A 22,210-nucleotide genomic window follows, 5' to 3' on the forward strand; every position below is an offset into this window, starting at 1 on the left:
CATGTGGTGTGGCCCACATATTAAAAGAGCTGGCAGCTAGTACTGGGAAATGGGGCCTGTATGATATATTAGAAAACATGCAATATGCACTTTGCTAATCTTATGCTTCTATGTGTGAGGTGGTTTACATAGGGAAGTGGAATATAGGGTTTTCATAAGATGCCCTACCACACATCCATCATTTCATCTAGGCTAAAGATTTAGGACAGGCACAAAGATGACAGAATATTTTGTTGTAATACTAACTAACAGAATCATGTACTAGTTGTTCACAGTTATTTTTGATTATTGTTTTTAATTGACAGGCATACAGCCATACCTGTGTTTAAAACTGCACATGATATTTATCTTATAACAGTTATTATTTGTTTTTGATAAGAAAACATTTCAATGAAAGCAGAAATGGATAAAAATATCTTGTTCAAATAGCAAGTATATTGGGTTATAGAATAAGAAACCAGGGAAATAATGAAGAGGGCGAGAATCAAGGAAGAAAAATGGAGAAGTCAATGGGACATCTCAAAGACCTTGAACACGGAGGAAATGGGATCATGAGATAAAGCAAGGCAAGTAGAGGTAGCACTTCTCCAAAGAGATTAGGGATCATCTGCATTTTGGCTTTTCATTCATCTTGCCATAATCATTTCTCACTAAAGGGCCTAGACAGCGCCCCCGCCCAAATGGCAGCAATCTGAATGAGTGATCTTGACAAATTGGGCTGCTCAGGAGGAGAGGGGGCTCCTTTGACTGAGTAGATGGCTGCAGACGCTGGGATGTCTCGTGCAGGACAGAGATATAATTGTAATTGGCTTCTTTCCCTAATCTTCCTCTGCCAAAACTGGAGGGGAAATGGGATGGGCCATTTTGAACTGCTGCACCAGCAAAAACGGCATCAGAATGTTGCTCAAAAATGTATCTACTGAACTATCCATAGGTTTTAGAGTGATGAAAAGTTACCGCTTTTACCATAGCAATTAACAATTTAAAACAAAATATTCTAAATCTGAATGGTCAAGAATCCTCAAAATGTAGGCAAGAAACGCTGTGATACCTGCATTTATATGTTTTGCACCTGTTCCTAGCAAATAAACAATAAATAAGTAATGTATGGAAATAATAGTAACTGTCTTCCATATGAAAAAAGCTTTAGTTATTAGTAGTGGTTTCTTAAGTTCAATCATTTAGTTTTTTGAACAGAACTTTTACTGTCAATAGTTGATAAAGCAACAGAATAATGAGGTTAAGTATAGTGGTCAGTATATCATTATTGTCTGTAATAGTCCATGCCTGTCATTCTGTTATTATGTAGTCTTATTTTTGAACAGTGCACTATTGTGAAATCCTGAGTAATCCTTAGTAGGTCAAAAATACTTTAGACTTCAAAGCTGGATTAATGTGAGACTGGACATAGCAATTCCACACTTGCTAACTTCTTTCCAAGCATTACCATTATACGTCAAACAACAGGCTAATCGTGGGTTTAGTTTGAAAATATCCTTTGACCTTTCAGAGAGGTCTCAGAATTAATTTTATGCTCCGTGGATATCTAATTTTATGCTTTTATGGATTTACACATTCACACTATAATGGGAATATTTCTCTAGGCTCAGAAATGTCTGACACAGTTAACTGCTGGTTTTATTTAATTTTCTGACAAGTCCGTGTAAGGTGCTTGTACATAATGATGACTTTATAGGCTACATTGTTCTTTCACTCCAAGAGGGGGTTTGGCTAATTCTATCAAAATGCCGGGCCTCTGTTTTCTTCTCCATACCTGCTTCAACTTTCTCAAATGAAATATGAGAAATGGGCCAATTTATTGCTAAAGGCTGTTTCCTGCTATGAGATGCGCACACACAAGATGGATACAGTGGATATGCAGAGCTAGATCGAGTCTGAATTCACACTGAGAGAAAAGATGTGAGATAGAAGAGAAGAGGCGCTAATATGAGTGTCATCTTAGAGGATAGATAGAAGTGCTGGATTTGCAGTTTTGGCCTTTAACTTTTCATGCACAAAGAGACTGGAGTTTGAGATGTAGCTCTTGATCTTTCCAATCAGCTGCCACGACAAGAGCTACTCAGATATTCAACAAGCAGAAACAAAAGCGGCTGTCAGCCACAAGAACTTCTCCAGAGTCGCAGAACTTTGAGAGAAGTTAGAAAACACAGAATAAACAATAGACACTGGGACAAGAGGCACAGATAGATGTGGTCCTCAGTACTGGGGCTAAATAATGAGGCTGAAAGTGTAATTTCCTAGAAAGCTCTGTGTGTATTTTTTTTATATAAATAAAAAATTGCATACAAAAAAATACAAGCACTTGTTTTCTAATCATTAAAAATATATAAACATATATGTTTTTTCTGTTTACTTGACAATTTCTAATCTTCCACATTACCTCTAGGAACCTTGTCTTTTGTTTTTATTGTCTATATCTATAACAAAGGCTTCGTCACATAAAGTTTAAGAGACAGCACATCTGTTGACAGGTTCAGAGTGCAGCTCTAAGGGGCTCACAGTAAAAGGAGGCGGGGTGGGCGAATGGGAGGAGTATCATTTATGCATTTACATCTTTACCCTACCACTGGGGACCAGTTACATTTTCATTTGAGAGGAACTAGAAAACACCATCTGTAATGAGATTACACAGGACCAGTTGGAAACTGAAAAAAACATCTGACTTAATTACCTCCAGCCATATTCTAATCAGGATTCTTACTTCCCTTTTCTAAAATTCAGATGTGGATCCTCTCAAATCCACAGGGATTCTCCATCACACACAGCCTCTCAAACAAGATCATCTGATGCTAATTTTCCAAACAGGAAACCACTTAAAGATGCGTTCTGATTGAGTCAACTTAGCCTGGGTATCAATGGCTAATGACAAAATGGCTCCAAATTCATATTGAATGGAAGGTAGAGACTGAGGATCCATTGTTTGACATACATTTCTGGAGATGTGCAGTTCCTGCTTGAGGGAGACAGTTTCCGTCATAGACAAGGACAGGGAATTAAATGAGCCTCTTTTATAAGAGGGGGGGAGGGGGGTGAGAGGGTGCCATAGCAGTCAAAGGGTGTCACAGTCACACTTGCATCTCCATTATCTGTCAGCCTGCCAGTCCATCTGTTTGTCTGCCACAGCACTCACACCATGATAAACTTCACTCAAAAGGAACATGTGTCAGATGTACAGGAAAAGATAAGAATAACACATTAGTGAACACTTTGAATGTGACCAGTTATTCACTAGTCCCATTTCAATTAGCACTCACACATGAAAGCCAAGTATTCTCAAAGGCCTCTTTCAGACAGACATCAGATTGACAGCTCAGCCATAGCCTTTACATTTGTCTCTCATTCTGATTGGAAATTGGTTTCACAGGCAGAACATTTCTCTCTAAAATGTAAAAATAACTCTGACAAAACCTTTGATTGTGAAAATGAAATTCTTATTTGACCTTTTGTATTGCTCTCAAAAGCTGCCCATTTATTATCGCCTAACAAGTTCATAACAAAGTATATATAGGAAAGTAAAATGGTAAATGCTCACATTTTTATAAAGCGCTTTTCCACCTTTAAAGCACTCACAGCATTTTACATCAAGGAACCACTTACCCATTCACACACTCATACATCAGTGTACACAGACACTGGGGGTGAGGTGGGTTAATTGTCTTGCACTAAGAACAACAGTATTTATCTATGGAAGCTGGAATCACACCGTCAACCTGTGGGTCAGTGGATCTGATCACTCAACCAATGATTTTTATGTCGAAAGCGGGATTTTAAATGTGTTACCATTTACCAAAAACATTTTTTTTAAATCAATATTCACCAGATCATATTACTTCTTAGGCAAAATCAAATATTAACATCATACCTACTCCCATAAGAGGCTCAGTAGTATTTTGTGCAGTGGCATTATTAAGAAAGTGCTGCAGCCAGCCTCTCCTTGGGGCGTGTCCATGTGTGAGTGCGTCACAGACCCACCATCACAGCGGCTGCACCTGCTCTGCCTCAGGCCTCAGCAGCTTCCACACAGCAAAGCCCAGGATACAACCAGACCATGCAGCAGTTCTCATAGAAATGCATCTATTCTCTTAGGGAAGGCTGGGCAACTAATCAAATTTGAATAGAGCTCTAGATTCAGTCAGCTCTAATAGTCAATGATATGCAAGGTTTTTTTTTGTTCTTATTTTATTTTTATCTGGAGGTCTACAGCCTATCCTCTGTCAAAAAAGCATGTGGTTTGGAGCATGTGGAGTCTGGATATTGCAAGAAGAATATGGGTTATTTTGTGATAAATGCTGCTTATGTTTACAAAATCAAAACAGAAATGATTCATGTTTTTTTTATTTTTGAAAAAAACAAAAAAATCAAAAAAACAAAACTGAAATAAAAATCGAGATGGTTGGAAAAAATGTGATGTGTTTCTTTGGTATATCACTCAGCCCTATCTCTGATCTATAATCTATGTCAACAGCTCTGCTCTAACTATCCTGAATTATGAATTTATATGGGCTGCATGTTGATAACTACTGAGTATCCACAAACTGCAGCATAAATAAAGGTCCCAGATGCTGAGCAGAAAATACAACCTAAACCCTCCAGGTAAGCAATTATGTGAGAATCCATCATTATTCCTTCTTAAAGCCTCTTAAAGACTGCAGATAGGAGGCTGTATAGAGCTGATGGGCATATGCTGCTGTGTACAATGACACTTACACTGAAGAAGATTATCTGTTAAAATGTCAGACTACACACAACTACACTTATGTTACAACAATGTCCCCAAGGCAATGTAGTAAAACAGGGCAATGGCCAGCAGCACCAAACAGCAGCAGAAGCAGTCAGTCTCTGAAAAGTAAAAGTATCATTCATTATGACACAAGCCAATGCAGAGTTAGACTGGACCTAATGGGCAGCTACTGCAGAAGCCAGCACAGTTAGGTAGTGCTACACCAGGCACTGAGGCTGGTCACTGACACTGACAGGACCGAGAAGATACACACAAGGCTCGATAACAGTAAAACATAAGCCTGATAATATACGGCTGCACTGTGTATCAAATCAAATCAAAATAACAATTTGAGTTGACACAAATATCAAATCATAAAGGCTGTAATTGTTTAGATAATAGAATGTCCTCCACAAAGAATAAAATATCCTATATTTTTAAACAGACTTGTTGTGCCCGTCCTGTAGTTTACACCTCTACAAATGTCTTCTCAAATTCATGGGATTCTTGTATTAGTTTATCACTCCATATTTCAGTCTTCTCTAAAATACTTATGCTCATCGAGGTGTTTACAATGTGCACTCTGAACATAATCCTACTTTTTAAACAAGTTACAAATCTAATCTAATCGCAGTACTTGTCAGAAAAATTGCAATTAGGTATGTTTTCCCAAAATCTAGCAGCTCTACCTGATACCTTCTAAAGTAATTTCACACCTCAAGGATTACACAAGTACTGGTCTTTGGATGAGGAGTGTAAAATAAATAGATAATTACTCACTGAAAGCAAGCAGCTGGGCAATGTCCCGATCACTTTTATTGCCGTAAACAAAGTAGCAAATATTGCATTAAAGCATCTCACCAAGCACAATTTCATGATGCAGAACATGCAAACAGGTGGTGAGGGGACAAAAGGCATTTAAACAGCTATAAACGCAGGCACTTGCAGAAATAATGGCACATCACACGTGTAGACATTGTGCAGCCCCTGGCAAAGCTGCGCTCAGCGTTACGGGGCTTATTTAAACAGCTTAAAGGCTGCTGATGCTTGTAATTTCACAGTGTAACAGAGCACTCGTCAGGTGCTCAACAATATGCTCTCTAAAATGACCTTTGACCCCAGTGTGAATATAAATCAAGACAGACTCAAGAGGAGGAGACACCAGCCCGGAACCTCGAGGTGCAACCAGCCAATACCAACAGTGTGAAGTGCAGCTTGTTTCTGGTATCATCACTTTCATTTTACATATTGATTCTAAACAACTTAAACAACACAAACGGTCCATTAACTTCCAGTTCAAATCAGAGCAACGGATTTGCATGTGTCAGTTTTCAGGACAAAAAATGAAAGAGCAGATCAGTGGGTGAGTACAGGGGGTAGATGAAAATAGGACATTTCAGACTCCTGGCATCTCACAAAAATTATTAATTTACAAAAATGGAAAACACTCCAAGGAAAAGCAAAACTGGATATGTTGGTGACACAATCGCAATTTAATAATCTGTAACAATTTTTTTACACACACCTGTACCTGTTTTTAATGTTTTATATGGATTTGTATACTTGTTTATTTTGTTTGGGGTTTTTTTCTGTTTGTATTGTATTTTAAACAGGGCGCCCATGAAAAAGAGAGCCCAAGTGCAATCTAACAGGCTAAACTGCATAAAACACCACATTAACCATATGTTATACAGCTACCAAATGAACATAAAAGGATACAAATATTCAACTAAATGTACAGAGATTTGTTAACATTATTAGCAATGATGTTCCAGCTTAAATATGTAAATCTACTGATCATTTGAAGGAGTGAACATTGGGGGGTGGGCCACGGTTCCTCATTACTGAATCTATCTGCAGCTGCCTGTCACTCACAACCTGTCTGCATGCCACATTAACGAAGCTGAATCAGAATCCTCCCACAGGACACAAGCCCCCAGGGAGCTAGAGTTTTTCTGGCCCACATTTCTGTAAACATAGGCGTGACATAAGTATCCTAGTACAGGCTCATATAAATAAAGCTTAACTAACAAGAAACAAACACAGATAAACAAACCTCGACACCGGGGAAAGGCACTGCAGCTTGTGCTTCCTTCCTGCTCAATTTTCCAGCCAACAGTAAAGGTTTTGGACTTTCTCTCTACATACAGCATTGCAAGGAAAGCATGGCGAAATAGGGCTACAAGGGTCATAGGGGAACTAAAACAATGTGCTCTGGGCTTGCACGCTGCTGTGACCCCAGTGCAATCTACGTTACGGTCAGTTCTGTTATTTCCATCTAGAAAACATCAATGAAACACACTGAAATAAAACTAGGGGTGGGTGATATCACAAAAAAAATTCTTGGAGCCTTAAATAGGTAAATAGTCATACGGCTTTTGAATGTTTACAATTCACTGTAATTGCTTAAACCCACCTGTCCCTCACTCAGAGCCTGGCCAATAAGAGAAACAATGAATATGAACAGTGAATATGATGATATGATGACCAAAATAGCAGAGATGAGCTTTAACTTTTCATATTGTCCAGTCCTACTATAGCTTCACAATTACATCCACATTGCTTTAGTTGCAGGTTAATTGTCTGACTTTTTAATATCAGTAATTATCAATAATCTTCTCAAGTGCTGGATGATGACCACTTGTAAGAGCCAAAACCCTCAGTCCAAGAAATGGAATGTGTGGCCCTGGCTTCATGAAGGCTGCAGCTAAGCCCCGGACACACTCCTGGAAAATTGAGCCTTCAAAGACAGGCTTATGAATCCCATCTCTGACAAAAGACGCAATGGAATTAGTGGGATTTAGGGGCATCACTACGAGGCAGCCTGGTATTAGTGCTGCTCTTCACACGTCTACAGCCAGACTGGATCGCAAGCCTGCTTTAGAGCACAAAATGTCACAACAAGCACTGCATAGGAGACAGCTGCAGAGCCTGGAGACAGCACTGTTTCTATGTCTGGCCCACTGGAAGAGGTCCAGTGGGGAGTTATGAAGGAATGCTGGAATTTGAGCTTTGGCAGCCTAACACTGATAAATGTTGTAAAACAGAGGAAATATGCATGTTTGGAGCAGTTATGTCTAGTGGCACTGACACAATTGATTGGAAACATCTTTAACCTAAAAGTTTGACTTCATTCTTTCTTTACTGGCATCAATGAGAACATAATACAACAGCTTAGTCGTTGAAAAGAATGAAAAGAAAGAAAGGGGTTTAAGTCCTGCACAAGTTGGTTCCACCTCACAGCACAAGGAAATGTCTTTCTATTGATGTGGTCTATCAAGTCCGGTTTGCTTTATTCCCAGCGGAGGTATCCACGGTCAGGCACCTACTCTGTCCAGGGAGCTGCTGACCACACCCCTGGAACAATGAACCAATAAACCTAATCACACGACCATAATGCCAACAGAAGGGGGAGCAGGAAAGGGAAAGCTGAACCAAACCAAACATAAGTGCCCAGAGAATTGGAGGAAAAGATTACAAATGGACTATTGCACGCGTGAATCAATCTCTGCATTTCCCACCTATCACCCAAAAATCTATCTCGCCTCTCACAGGCCATGAGCAGGTCCCAGACCGCAGGATTAATGTGGAGGATGGCCCACGCGCTATTGTTTCTGCTGTTATATTTTGATATGGACTCCCAGGAGGCCCAGAGCACGTGCCCCTGTGACACAGTAAGAACAGAGAAGGCCTATAGCATTCTAGGAGCACTCTTTCTCTCCTCCATCTCTGTCCAGGCTTTCCCACTGGACAGCAATGGACTGGGTTAACACTGCATATAAAACACATAAATTCCACATGTATTGCTGACTTGTGGTTCCCTGCTATAATCTCCCTCGCTCCCATCTCGTCAGCCCCAGGAGGACAGTCCGGTGGACGGGTGGAGCGGACACATCCTGTTCCCTTCAGCACGCTGCGCCGTAAATACAGTGCGGCACCAGGAACAGCAGGTGCTATCAGCTCCCATCATTAATTATCCTCACCGCATCACTCTGGGGCCTCTCACTCCAAAACTCCACATCTCTATCTCTGCACCATCTTCTCCCTCTGCAGCCAGACTCCCCCACTGTCTCCTGCATTCCAGCCATTTATTTTACATTTGCAGACACCATTATTGAAATTCCAATACTGCTCTTTCCACTCATTTGTTTTTCTGGATATGAGAAACAATTCATTATAAGGAGAAATTATAACAAGAAAAGGACTTCTGATTTTCAGGTAGAAGCACCACCAACATGCAAACCATAAAAATCCACCATCTGAATAAGCTGACATTTTTATTTTCCTGATTGAAGCTGAACAATCTTGGAAATTCTAATATCTAATATTGTGATTGAATTATTTATTTTCATTTGGCAAAAATGAAAAACTACACTAATACAAGAATCTCATGCCTTTTAGAGCCCATATATGTAAAAAAAAAAAAAAATCACAAAGAAAAGAAATCTTAGGTTTGCAAAAGAAGTTACATTATCTAAACGCAACATTAGGAATTTGCTAAATTTGACTGTTCAACCAATTCATTTTATTCCAATTAATCTTGCAGCACTTCCATCAACCATCCTTTCCACTCTTTTTCTTCAGCCTGTAGTTCAAATCTTGTGCCAGCTCGCAGACGTCATAGAGACTGTCCATGCTCTGGGGGCAGAGATAGCCCTTTCCTCCAAAGAGCTTATAAGTAGCACTAAATCAAAAAGGCACGAAAGAGTCCCTGAGGTAAAAGCCAATGAAAATCATCAGAGATATAAAGTGTGCCTGCTGAAAGTGAAGTTGGATCTCTTAACGAGGTCACTGAAAGAACAGAGTAAAGCAGACATTTAAGAAGGCTTTATTTTAAATATAGGTGGACCATAAAAGGCTGGCGGTCCAAATATTATTTGCAAAAATCTTGTTGCCACTAGTCCTAGGCTGCCACTTTAATAATTCATAGAACAGTCCAACTCAAACACAGCATCTGCACAGTTCACTCATAAACACAATAGACCTTTAATAATTCATTCAACCCTGTACACAAGCTTACTCTGCCCACATGAACATAACAGACTGACAAAAAGATTGAAAGTCAATATATATGGCCCCTCAGAGCATCACGATCTACATTTGACAGAGAATGCCTATTCCTGTAACTTCACCTAGAGCCTACACTCATTTCTTTTATAATGCTAACTCTACCTTGAGAAAACCAATAAAGTGTTTACTCAAATACATTTTTCTAGCTTATTTGCTTTCACACCACATTCAGAAAAGTGGCATTTATGCTTACACTTTGCAAAAACGCTAATTTTGTGACATATTACAAAGGTGAACGCCACAGGAAATCAATACAGATTCCACTAAATGTCCTATTGATTTGCATCTACAAGTGGAGCAAAGAGCTGGTTTGAAGAGGAGATAATGAAGAACAGGAAGTGTTCAAGCACCCTGCATGGATGTGCGCACACACACAGCATCATACACACACTTAAATACACCATAAACCGGTAACTGCTAATCAACATCACACAAAATAAACAGCATTTCGGATCAATGGTGATATCCAGGCTAGGTAAGGTGCTTCAAGAACTCATTTACACGTAGAGACAGACCTTCTTTCATGTTGTTTTCTGCTTGAGCAAATATGACCACAATCACACAATCAATGCTGCAGTGAAGAAGGCTTTTCAGTCCTCAAAAGGGCTTCACAAAGCTGCTTCTCACAGACACACACACACTGTTGCATCAAACATCAAAGTAACCTGTTATTTTTCTTCAAATGAATGAACACTAAACAATTTTTATCACTTAAATTCACACAGCATCAGCAGCATTATACTTACATGGATTGATTTTTATAAAATATTAGCACATTATTTATGGCACAAACCAGGATCAAGCCATCGGGCATTAACCCCAGAATTAATGTAGTAAAACATTACATCTAACACACAGAATGTCTGAGATATTTAGAAGGAGCTTGGTAAAAATGGTAAAAGTAGTGCAGTTTTTCAGTCATAGACACTACTCCACAGAGCAACATCAGACCAACTGTCTCCTTGTTAGACAAGTGCCCCCTGGTGGTAGAAATCCTGAACACGGTCATATTCATGCTACTAGTTTTTATGGAGCCCAGATGAGTTTCAGACATTTTCCATGTTGTAATACTCAAAAGGACCGAGGTACAGCATAATATGAAAAGAATCAAACTTACAATAGAACAGTCTGTACCCTGTTCAATATCCACTGACGTAAATCTAAGGACTTTACTGTCAACTTAGAGTCTATTAGAGTCTGACTTTTCACCCTATTATTTCATAGGCTATGTAACACAAACTCCGCGTAAGAACAGCTTATATACGAGCCTCAGTTTGATTGCCGTATGAGAATAAGACAAAAAATTACAACCTCTAGCTGCTATTAATGTCACGATCCAAACTTGTACAACGCGAGAGACAGCATCTGCTTTGGTTCCGTTTGGGTGAAATCTGGGCTACTAGCCGCTCTTATGTTTTTCATCTCTGGTCTAACCACACGAGAAGGAAGGAGACAGTCTGTGACTGTGACCCACTCCCCTGTCTCCAACTTGTCAGCTGCTACAAACCGTTATTTTTCTATTTCTTATCATCGTTTGGACGTACCTTCTTCCGGGGCTGCCATTTCATCATATTTGTAAACCAAAATGGAACAGCATTAAGATATTAGATGAGAAGAGAATGTAGATTCAAAGATATCCAGAGCGCAAGTCATGCTCCCTCTCGACTTCTCTCGATTTTGCAGCAGATTTTCTCCAAGAAGAGATGCATGATGATGTGCGAGGCGAGGCTTTGCAGCAGTTTTTTTCCTCAGAAAAAATAAAGAGATTTAATCCACAGTTTGGTCCGAAGAATACATCAAAGACACATGGTGTCAGCTGACAGTAACTGGAAGAAAATGTTTCCAGTGCGTAAAGGCAAAGTATGCGTCCTCCGGGAGCCCGCTCCTTCCACGGTCCTCACGCTCATCAAGCGTGAAAATATGTTTTCCCAAACTTTTGTGCGAACGCCGTGACCCCTGTAAATAGGTTGTGTGCGATCTTTAGAGCGGCGCCAAGGAAAAAACGCAGAGACCCCAGTGGTTGAGTTTGCCAGTGGCTGAAATATAGTTTAGAAAGTAAAAAAAAGAGCACGACAAAGACAGCGCGAGGAAAGGATTAGTTGTCGAAGGAGGAGGGGTACACCAAAAGAAAAAAAATCCCCGGAATTCAGCGAAGAGCTGGAAGGATATCCTGATTCCTACAAGAGTAACAAACTGGACTACAGCGCTCAGATGACTTCCTCCAGCGCTCCTCAGGTTCGCAGCTCTGTTCAGGAGAAGCGAGTCCGAGGCACAGGGTCATAGCGCCGCCCGCCACATTCTCCAAACGTGCCTTTTACTATTACGCTCTGCTGACGCTGTCATCCAGGCAGGGCAGAGAGAGAGAGCATCGTTTCTTTGGGCTTTCAAGGTCACTTTTCTCCATCCGCCTTTACAACCACATTATACTGAAATATCCACATTGGCATTTTCAGGACTCTTACATTTCATCATCTTTTTCTATGGTTTAAAAAATGTGAAAACTACGGATGGCACACAGAATGTTTTACTGACACTGATTCAGTCAAGGCAAACTAAATACAAGACAAAAAAAAAATAAAAAAATACAAGGATCCTGTGTTATTGTGGGCAAACTGTGTTTTTACAACCTTAAGGTCCAAACGATTCATTTCCTGATGACTGGAGCAGCTTGAAGGACAAGGCTGGGATTTCTGTAACTGCAGTGGCCACTGTCTACAATTCTTTTATTTGTGGATGTTTTCTGCCATATGAAAAAAGCAAAAACACACATTAATACACTAACAGGATTAGTGCTAATGCCTAAGGACTAGAGAACCAAATTAATTAGTTGATTGTGAAGCATGCTGCAGTAAGTTTTGACAATAAGCCGGTGAATTAAACTGGTTTATGTGATAGACTCAGTGAAACTGTGACATGGTCAATAAGGCAGTGTGTCTTCAGGGTCAGGGGGTCATGAGGTGAACCCAGGGTCAGTCCAATAACAAAAGATAACAAAAGATGGGACGGGAGGACATATGGCCCTATGGTAGACCCCTGCTGGGCACACTTGGTTTTACACATGGGTGAACAAGGACAAAATACTCAACTGACACAGCTGTGTAGAGTATGAATGGCATGAGGCAATGCATCTTCAGTCACAGCTGAGTAAGTGTAGACTATGTTAATACAGTACAGCACATCTGATATAACCAACTCATGACACATCTTGACCTGTAGACTCTGCAATAAAAAAATGTATTTTCTCGAAACCAAACTTGCTTTGGTGTTATGATGCAACATAAAACAGAGAATAATAATATAAATAAACCATGCTTAAATAAAAAGAAATGCATGCAATAAATTGGGTAAAATAAATATATACTTTGATATACTGAAATACCAACAGAGTTATCTGCTTCTTCAGAAAGTACACACTTCACTGTGGTTGGTTAAATACACCTGGGTGGTGAAAAGTGTTTGTGTTTGACTATAAGACTGCATTAAAACAGAAAACTCACCATAATATCATTATATGGCAATTTCAACAAAATAACATAATAAGTAAATACATTTGTTAAAACAGACTGTCACAGGGAACAGATCACAATTCAGTTTATTTTTATCACATAATCCTTATCAGCATGTCCACTTTGTCATGGCTATCATCCACTATTTGAATCTAAACTATGTAATAAATGTATAATATGAATACACTAACTGGCCATAGACCATGTGACTGTTGGGATGGTATAGACTCCATCCAAAAATCCTTACATGTAAAATTATGAATGGAACTATATCATTAAAGAGAACACACGTGCACACCACCCTCCAGTATGAATGACTGTAAACAGCAGGTACTTAAAACGATTAAACAGACTCAAAGTTTTACTTTCTAAAGCACCATTGCAGACAACACTTCCTCAAAGGCTTGTTTGATGATCAATAAAGCCACTCAAACAGCGCTGAGCCCACAGTTGTTCATGGAGAAGCCTGTCATCTGGCATCTCCATACAGGAGCCTGCTCCCTGTGCGTGCCTCTGCTTTCCCAATCACAGCCGCACAGGAAATCAGACCCCAGTCTTTAGAGAGAAACAAAAACCTCCCTCTTTCATTTTCCACAACTTGGAGACGTTTAAAAGTTTGTGCTTCCTTTTCTTGTTCTTGCCAATCATGCCCTCAAAAATGTCCCAATGTATGTTTATATCGGGGCTGGTTTCAAAGGGAACAGTCAGGCTGGTCCACAGACGTTTTGGAAAGTGTATATGACTTTCACAGCTGTCCATCAACTGTAAGGCACAAAAAGTCTAGAGACAAAAGCCCGGGAACTACAACAGATACACGTCCATGGTAAACAAACAAAATAAAAGCCAAATAAAAGTTACAAACTATGAGTATTCAAAAAAATGTAATTCATGTTTGTTGCTCCTGGAACCGTCCCTATTTTTACAGGGTCATTTGTCTGCTCTTTTAGGGTTTGCCGCAGTGAATCATCTCAGGGTTTTTATTTAGTCTGAAGGTTACTATGCCAGCAGCCTTCCCTGGCAAAACCTATCTGGGAATGTTTGGAAATGTTACTGTTTGATAGGGTACCTCAAGCATTGAGCGTTGATTATTTAACACTTTTTTGAAGGTCAATGACAATAAAAACTCTGATTATTAAAACTAATCTTTTGCACAGAATATGTGACTTCCAAAATAAAGTAGACTGTTGGCTTTTCTCTTGTAATTTAAAAAACTATAAAACTATAAAACGCATTTTTGTATATAATTCAAATATTACTTGATTAAAAAACATAGAAAACAGGGGAGAATCAAATTTAAAATACTCAAAGTTACATTCTCATTACTTATTCACACCTAATCTCAAATTGTAGATACATTATAAAGTCCAAACGAATACAGCAATTAAAAATACCATAACATATATAAATATTAACACTATAGTGATAATTGCTAATGCTGAATATTACAGCCCAAGCTTTCAGACAAGTCGAGCCAAAGATCCATATAGGCAGGCAACGTTCTTCTGTAGAGGAAAATTTATAACCACAAGAATTTAATTTGGAGTATTTGACAGATTGCCTCCATGGAGAGACATGGCAGATGGATGAATCTGTTTTGCAATGCTTTACAATGTATAATAATAAAAGTGTTAGGTGGCAATGGCACCCGCCCCCTCGCACTATGCTGAACATCACTGGAAACAAATAGGCCTCATCAACATTCATTCGTTCATTCACTCCTTTGAGCGAGGCCCATTCTTAGATGATGTTGTGTCAGGATCTGGGTGTGTGGCTCGTGTGTGGGGGGATTGTGTATGGGTGAGTCCATGCATGCTCGTGTCTTAGTTGGAGCTGGCTGTTGATTAAGTGTCTGCAGCCCGAGGGGGGATAATGAGAGCCTCTAATTAATGAGCCTGTGCATATCTCTGAGTCACAGGGTCCTATCGGCGCACAACAACTCCATGTTTCTGCACAAAAATCACACACCTCCATTTCTCAGCAGGGATGTTACTCTGCACCGCGCAGCATTTTCTCCAGGGATGCCCAGCTGGGAGGGTGTCGGTTGGGCTGCAGCTCCTGATAAGTGTCCTCTAATAGGGATGGATGGGGTGAGGACAGCCCGCTAAGAGAAGGTCACATGGACTGACCACCCAACATGCCCCAAGCAACGACTGATGTTGTGGTACCTGAAAACAGCTCAAATCGTGTTTACCGGTCTAGTTCTAGCCACAGGGAATACAGAGAAGTTTCCATGTCAACTTTTAGTATGGTTCAGTTGTGAAAACAAGCTCTTAAATGTGCCACAGGTATCTTTAATAGAATCATTTAGTGTCAAAAATAGTATTATTTAAAAAGGATTTGGACAATAATCAATGAACTATTAAGGCAACTATTAAGGCAGCTATTTATAAGTAAGTAAACTTTATTTATACAGTATAACGCTTTTCACAGATAAAATTCACAAAGTGCTTTACAGAGAGTAGGTACACCAAATAAACAACAATATGACAAATAACTTCTTAGTCAACCAGAAGTGTCTTCAGCTGTTTTTTAAAAGAATCAACAATTTGAGGAGTGATTTTGTTTGTAACGAAACAGGGTAAAAAATGTAACAACAGTGATTCATTTTGCTCTCTTATAATGTGGCTAGTGTAGAGGACAAAGAAACTACAATTTATTATGAACTATCATTGAGTTTTTTATTTATATTTCTAAATCTGAACTATGTTTTACTGCATCTATCCATCAACAGATATCACTGTGTTGTCACAATACTAAAATTTCAGATTTGGATTTTGATAGGAAAAGGAATAGGTTTGATACTCAATTACAGTTTATAGTAGAATGCAATTTTCAGCACAAAATAACAGGTTTATTTAATGCAGTCATGTGGTCTCATACTCGTTCTGATATAGATTAAGACCATTTTTAAACTATTCAGTAGAGGTCCAATTTTGTCAGTTATCTAATTACTTCGATTACTATCAATTAGAAAACCCTAACTGACACTACTGTATACCTGTAGTATGTATGTTATCTTTGTAAATGTAGCGTGGCCTGCAGTGATGTGGTCTTGGACATGGATGAAACAGGCTTTGGCATATTGTTTAAATCAGAGCAGCACTGACGACGCTTTGCACCGACGTTTGTAGTGGGATCAATAATAATTGCACAGCAACACTTAAGAACGAGACCGGTCCTTATGTGGTCCCTATACATTCAACACAGAAATGGAAAAGTACATTGTATTCTAGTGCTCTTGTGTCTGTCTGCTTGCACAAACATAAATACACCAAGTCTCACATAAGAAAACATGCTGCGGTTTGACCCACCCTTCTGCACTCCCTCATTTCTAAACCCCAAAACCAAACTCAGGGCGCTTCGTTTCAATTACCTTTCTTCCCACCATTTGCCCCACACCGCATACGCCTCCATTCTCCCACAGTTTCTCTCATATCAAATGTACCCATGTGTTTCCATGATAAAGCGCAGGCTAACATCACAATCTGGTAATCATATAAGCAGATTAAAGCATTAACCCACATATTGATGATTGATGATGTCTTTAGCAGATGTCAATTAACAGTACATAAATCCCATTATAACTAGTACCATTTAATATTCTGCAGATTTCCTCGTGGCTACGGTGATCGCTCAAATGAGAGTCTATTTAAAACATATGACCAGAGGATATATCTCAATTGTTGAATAAGTGAATCACAACGCACTCACACCTCTAATAATCTGATTTTGTAAACATATAGATCGGATTACAGGAAAAAAGAGGAAGGACTTTCTAACAGGAAACTACTGTATTTAGTGTTTTTTATTCATGTGTTTCAGCTTCTTGTTACATATATGAAACATTTTGAGGACTTTTCCCATTCAAAAGATATAATATTGTATTTTAAATTGTCAATCGTTACAGCAACGGTCCTCATTTCTCAGTATTGTGAAACCCATGGAAAGAATTTTCTAAATAATACAGACAGATTTGTGCACACAGACCCTGAGCCTACGTAGCTGTGGTTCTCTATCCATGGCACAACACTGACCTTTACTAGAAAGATACACATGATGATTGAAATTATAGCTCTGTAATTGAAACCACAATATATCACATTGTAGGAATGATATGGGGACTTGTTCTTCAGCATAAAACTTGAAGCAAAGCCACAAATTTCCAGTGTTTTTTAAAATATAAACAACAAAACTTACCACTATAGGTCAACTTTATCAGTAGCCTACATACATAATTGTTTCGAAAGAACGATATTATCAAGATTATAACTAGTACACTGCATTCAAAATTTTCCTTTGATCAGCATTAAATCTGTAAGTATTTCTGGTGACAAGCTCTTTTGGTGGCAAACATATTACTGTATTGACTCTCTGTAGTTTGTGGCTACTGCTGTGCAGGGATTAAGTCCGTCCACTTAAATGACTGTGACTTTACATCAAAGGGTTAAAGCAGGATTAGGATTAATGTGCCTTGGTAGAACAGGTGTTAATCCCTAAAATTAGCCATGTAGCTCCGGCAGGCCCCTCTTTCATCTCAACACCTGACGTAAGGGTCACAATACTGTTGCAGTGCAAAATTAGGTGTCCTCCCTTTAGGCTGACCACTCTGATAACTAACCGTGGTCTAATGCATCAGCAGGATGACTTCATTTACATGCAGCCGAGGCAGCACAAGAGGCTGACTCAAACAGCTGTGCTCCTGCTCTCTTTGAAACCCATGTTACACCAAGCAGACTTCTTCATTTATGAGCCTTTATTAACAGATGGTGTGAGAGAATCGCCTGCACGTGCAACGAACGCTTTGCGAGGAATAAACCAAGCCCACCGTATTGATCGATCTCAGTGGCAGTTGTAGCAGGAGAAGGCAGAGGTAGGGGGTTTGACTCCGCTCCAAGGACACAAACACTCCAGTCCTATCCCATCATGCACTCTCCAATACGCACACTGGCTCTGGCCCCCATCAGCTTCCTCCCTGCTGTCAAACCTCCTTGTCAACGGTTTCACTTTTCAGCTCAAATCATCTTCATACCTCTCAGCTCAGCCTGTGTCAGAGAGCCTGTTTTAGAGCAGGTAAAAGGCTATGTAACGACACTGATATAACAATAAAAACAAACAGCAGTGGCTAATACCTAGCATTAGAGAAGAAGAACTGGTGCATGCTGTGTTATTTGAGTTTATTGTATTATTTATTCATTATCCTTTTGGGCAAAAATCAATAAACTGATGCAGTTTTCTCATTTTCACTTCAATTTGTTTTCAAGAAATATCTGATCAGAGAACAAACCTTAAAGGTAAACTATGTAACTGTTTCTAGTTGAGGGTTCACCACCTGCTTGTCTCCATGGTGATGTTATGGTTTTCTCTGGAATATTTCAAAGTATGGCAGTAACAAATCTCTCTCCATTGAGACAAGTAGGACCCAATGCTTGTTTTCAAAGTATAAATAAAAAAATAAAAACTTTGTAGTTGAATAAATGCAGGGTCGATAATTTTAAAGGCACAATATCAAACATTCCAGGCAAAGCATTAATATCTCCATGGAGACAAGTATGATGGACCCATCACCAGAAAGTAACAGTTCACAGCTGCTTCACTGGTTTGTACATTGCTTCTTGAGAAACAAACCAGGTATGAAAATATTAGCATTTTACATCTGCGCTCAAATCTACTATGATTGGTTACACTCAAATCTTCTCTGTGCAAGAAGAAACTGAGAAAACTGATAAGACTAAAAGACCAAACTGAAGAGTAACTTATATGAGCCATGTGCCGTTGCAGTGGTGCAGACAGTATCACACAGCGCTGCTATCTGCTGCCACACTGACCCGTCTGGACACTGGGCCTTCCTGAGTCCAGAGCCCAGCCCCAAACTGGAGCTGCCATCTGTCCGAACTGGTGACAGCCGGACCCTGTCCCCTGCAGGCCAGCCACAGACAGGAAGACTATCCCAGGAAGGTCAACTCTCAGTGGGTCAGTCAGCTCGAGGAACGGAACCACAGTCAATGGACGTATTACATGCGAGCCGGGAAGTGACAGATAAACTAATGGATGCGAGAAAATAAGAGCGTCTGTAAGGGACAAAAAGGACAGCACCTCCTTTAAGCTGCCACCCTCCGAGTGTGTGATGTATCTCTCTATCTCTGCTTTACTGTGTGTGAATGAGCATGTGTGCACGCATGAACACAACGCTGCCTTACTCAAACACGTCATGACAGCTCACAGCCGGAACGAAAGCTTCATTTGCCCACAATTCAGCAGTAATTTGCAGAAACACAGCGGGACACTGGGTATAGATGGCCATTTGGAAGGTCATTATAATGCTCACAGCACTAAGGGGATATTTATTTGTCAAAGAGACAATAAAATTTGCAAATTTATGTTTTAATAAATTTGAGGCCTTTTATTGAAAACAAGGTGGACATAAATCAGCTAAAGAGGTCACAGTCTCAACTATGTATTGGCATAATGAAAAATCTAGCACTGACAATACACTAATAGAGATATGTAGCTACTCTGTGAGGTTACATCATGCACTATAGAATAATTTTGATAAGCTGATTTGGCAAGGCAAGGCTGTTATACAAAATTATATAACATAGCATTTTAAAAGAGATCTCAATAGATGACCATTTAAAAGTTTAAACAGTACAGGCTCGAATTCTATCATAGAATTTACCTTTTAACATCTGAAATGCAGTTGTTTGACCTGCTTCATGATTAATATCTCTGTCATAACTGGGTCTGTCCAGGTCAAACCAAAACTGGCACAAAGTCCAACATCTTCACTGTCAACATAGAAAAATAGTGTAATTATTCTTCCAAGTTTCAGAAAGTGCCTGGTGCCATTATGTACTCCTAAGTATGTGAATGCTGTCAGGAATTTAGGGATTTTAAGCCATAAAATGAATATGGAAAGATTGTGGAGTTAATCCCTAACAATTAAAAGGTTTATGGATCGTACATTTGGATATTTCCTTCAAAAACAGTGGATTTCCCATAGTGTCACTAAAGCTGCTAAAGTTATACATCGCAGTGGCCAAAGAAGATACATCAGCGATTTTGGGAGTGAGTTTGTGTCTCCCTGACCCTCACTGTTGCACCACTCACATCTCTGTAGTGTAGTGTCAGCTTCCCCTCCCCTACCTGTCCCGCCCACACACACCCTGCACCCCACTGTCCAACCGGGACTGTCCTTCATCCTCATTCTATTTCATGCCTCGTCCTTCTCTGGCTGCGTCCTCATCCATCACCACTCACACCCGGCTGCACCACCCTCCCCACCCCACCCCTCCAGTGCCCGGCCAAATACAGAAATACTTCCTTCACTACTTCTCAGCACTGACTCATCACTTTGTCAGAATGTATGTATCTGGGTGCAACATTTTCATTATTCAACATGAGCTTCTTAAGAGGCAACAAACGTGTTTTATTATTGCATCATTGCATTCTGGCCACATAACTAGGTCCACTGAGCATTAAAAAACAGATGGTATTTGATGTATAACAGGTTTTTGATTAATAATTTATCAGATAGAGGGGCGAGTACAATCGTCAACGACAGTGAGTTGTTCTCGTGTTATAGATGCATTACCCGCAGTTACTCAATGTTTAAACCGCAAAAGGAGGAAGTAGGTATTTAAATGTAGTTCTCACAAATTTTTAGGCACATAACTGGTGTTCACAGGTATGAATTGTCGAGCATGTGCATGGCTTTAGGATAGCTTTTTTCAGACGAAGTGAAGCAGGGGCGGACCTCCTAGCGACACTTAAAACTGCAATCGATACAATACTTGATTATTAGATGCACAGAGTGAGCAGCAATCTGATTTTGTGACAAAGTGCTGCTACTACAATATACAGGGTGAAAAATCTAAATGTTGTTGTTTACAAAAATTAAGTCAGAAGACACAAATTTGCCCTTTTAAAAGGCACTGTAATAAAATACATTTGGCCTGCTAATATGTTTCGGTTTTGGCTCACTGAAAGAAAAGATTTGGGTGCCCTAGTCTAAAATATCCGCAGTATATATAGACGCAGCATGTTTTTCTCATGTAAATTGTGTGAAATGTGAATGTGCCGAGCTCAGCAGAAAAGCCTGATACTTGCAGCCATCCCAGTGCAGCCCTGTTTGATGTGGTGGGAGACAGGAGCCTTGGGATGATGTAATGCTGATAAAAGCACAATATAGTGAGGATTTGGGAGTTTTACACCCATCCTAAGGCACACTTCCACACGCTCACGCTTTTCCAAAAGGGCTGGGCATCCTTGATTCTGTCCCTGAGGAGCACAACAGATGTGTTACACGGATTGAGTGCATCAATCATCCATTGTCTTTCATCATTCTCACTATGCGCAGTGTGTGGTCTGTGGCAACAGGGAAATGACATCACGCACCAGCTACAATAGGCTATAATACACAAATAAACATGCTCATCTAGAAGTCATAAAAGTGAAACACAGCTCTGTACATCATTTAAATCAAATAAGACACTAAAGTACTGCTCAAACATTACACAAACATTCTAAAATTATTTACAGTCAGGTTAGGCATATTCATCTGCTCTTCTTAGTAGACTATCTCCATAAAACAGTGTTGCTATTATCTAGTGTTATAATACTGTTACATTTACTCAGCATCTGTGCTTTTGACTTTCCTTCATTGACCCACTCGTCCATCTTAGAAATAACAAATGATATGTATGAAGTGTGAAATGAGACTTAATCCTTAACCTTGTCATATTAAGTAGAGTGCATTAAGAGAGGATTACACCCTCATTAGCAGTAACACTAAAAATATTAACACCTTCAGATGAAATCAGTAGGTATGATCACATGCACACCAGCTTCAGACAGCACGGCACTGCTCATTTTCACCTTCCACTTAGGCAGAGTG

General features: G+C 39.7%; 1 protein-coding gene across 2 annotated transcripts in view; it reads right to left on the minus strand.

Moving 5' to 3' along the window:
• LOC117375857 (tetratricopeptide repeat protein 28-like) overlaps positions 1-22,210 on the minus strand; it is a 127,432-nt gene that overhangs the window by 83,928 nt on the left and 21,294 nt on the right. The window contains exon 1 of one of the 2 annotated variants that reach the window (XM_033972211.2): positions 11,356-12,038. The exons of the other annotated variant lie outside the window; for it this stretch is intronic. Within the exon in view, the coding sequence (XP_033828102.1) occupies positions 11,356-11,382 (27 nt within the window). The 5' untranslated portion in view covers positions 11,383-12,038. Of the gene's footprint in view, positions 1-11,355; positions 12,039-22,210 lie in introns of those variants that run through there. 2 annotated transcript variants of the gene reach the window in all.

Source organism: Periophthalmus magnuspinnatus, chromosome 9 (assembly GCF_009829125.3).
Source record: "Periophthalmus magnuspinnatus isolate fPerMag1 chromosome 9, fPerMag1.2.pri, whole genome shotgun sequence".
Taxonomy (NCBI): Eukaryota; Metazoa; Chordata; class Actinopteri; order Gobiiformes; family Gobiidae; genus Periophthalmus; species Periophthalmus magnuspinnatus.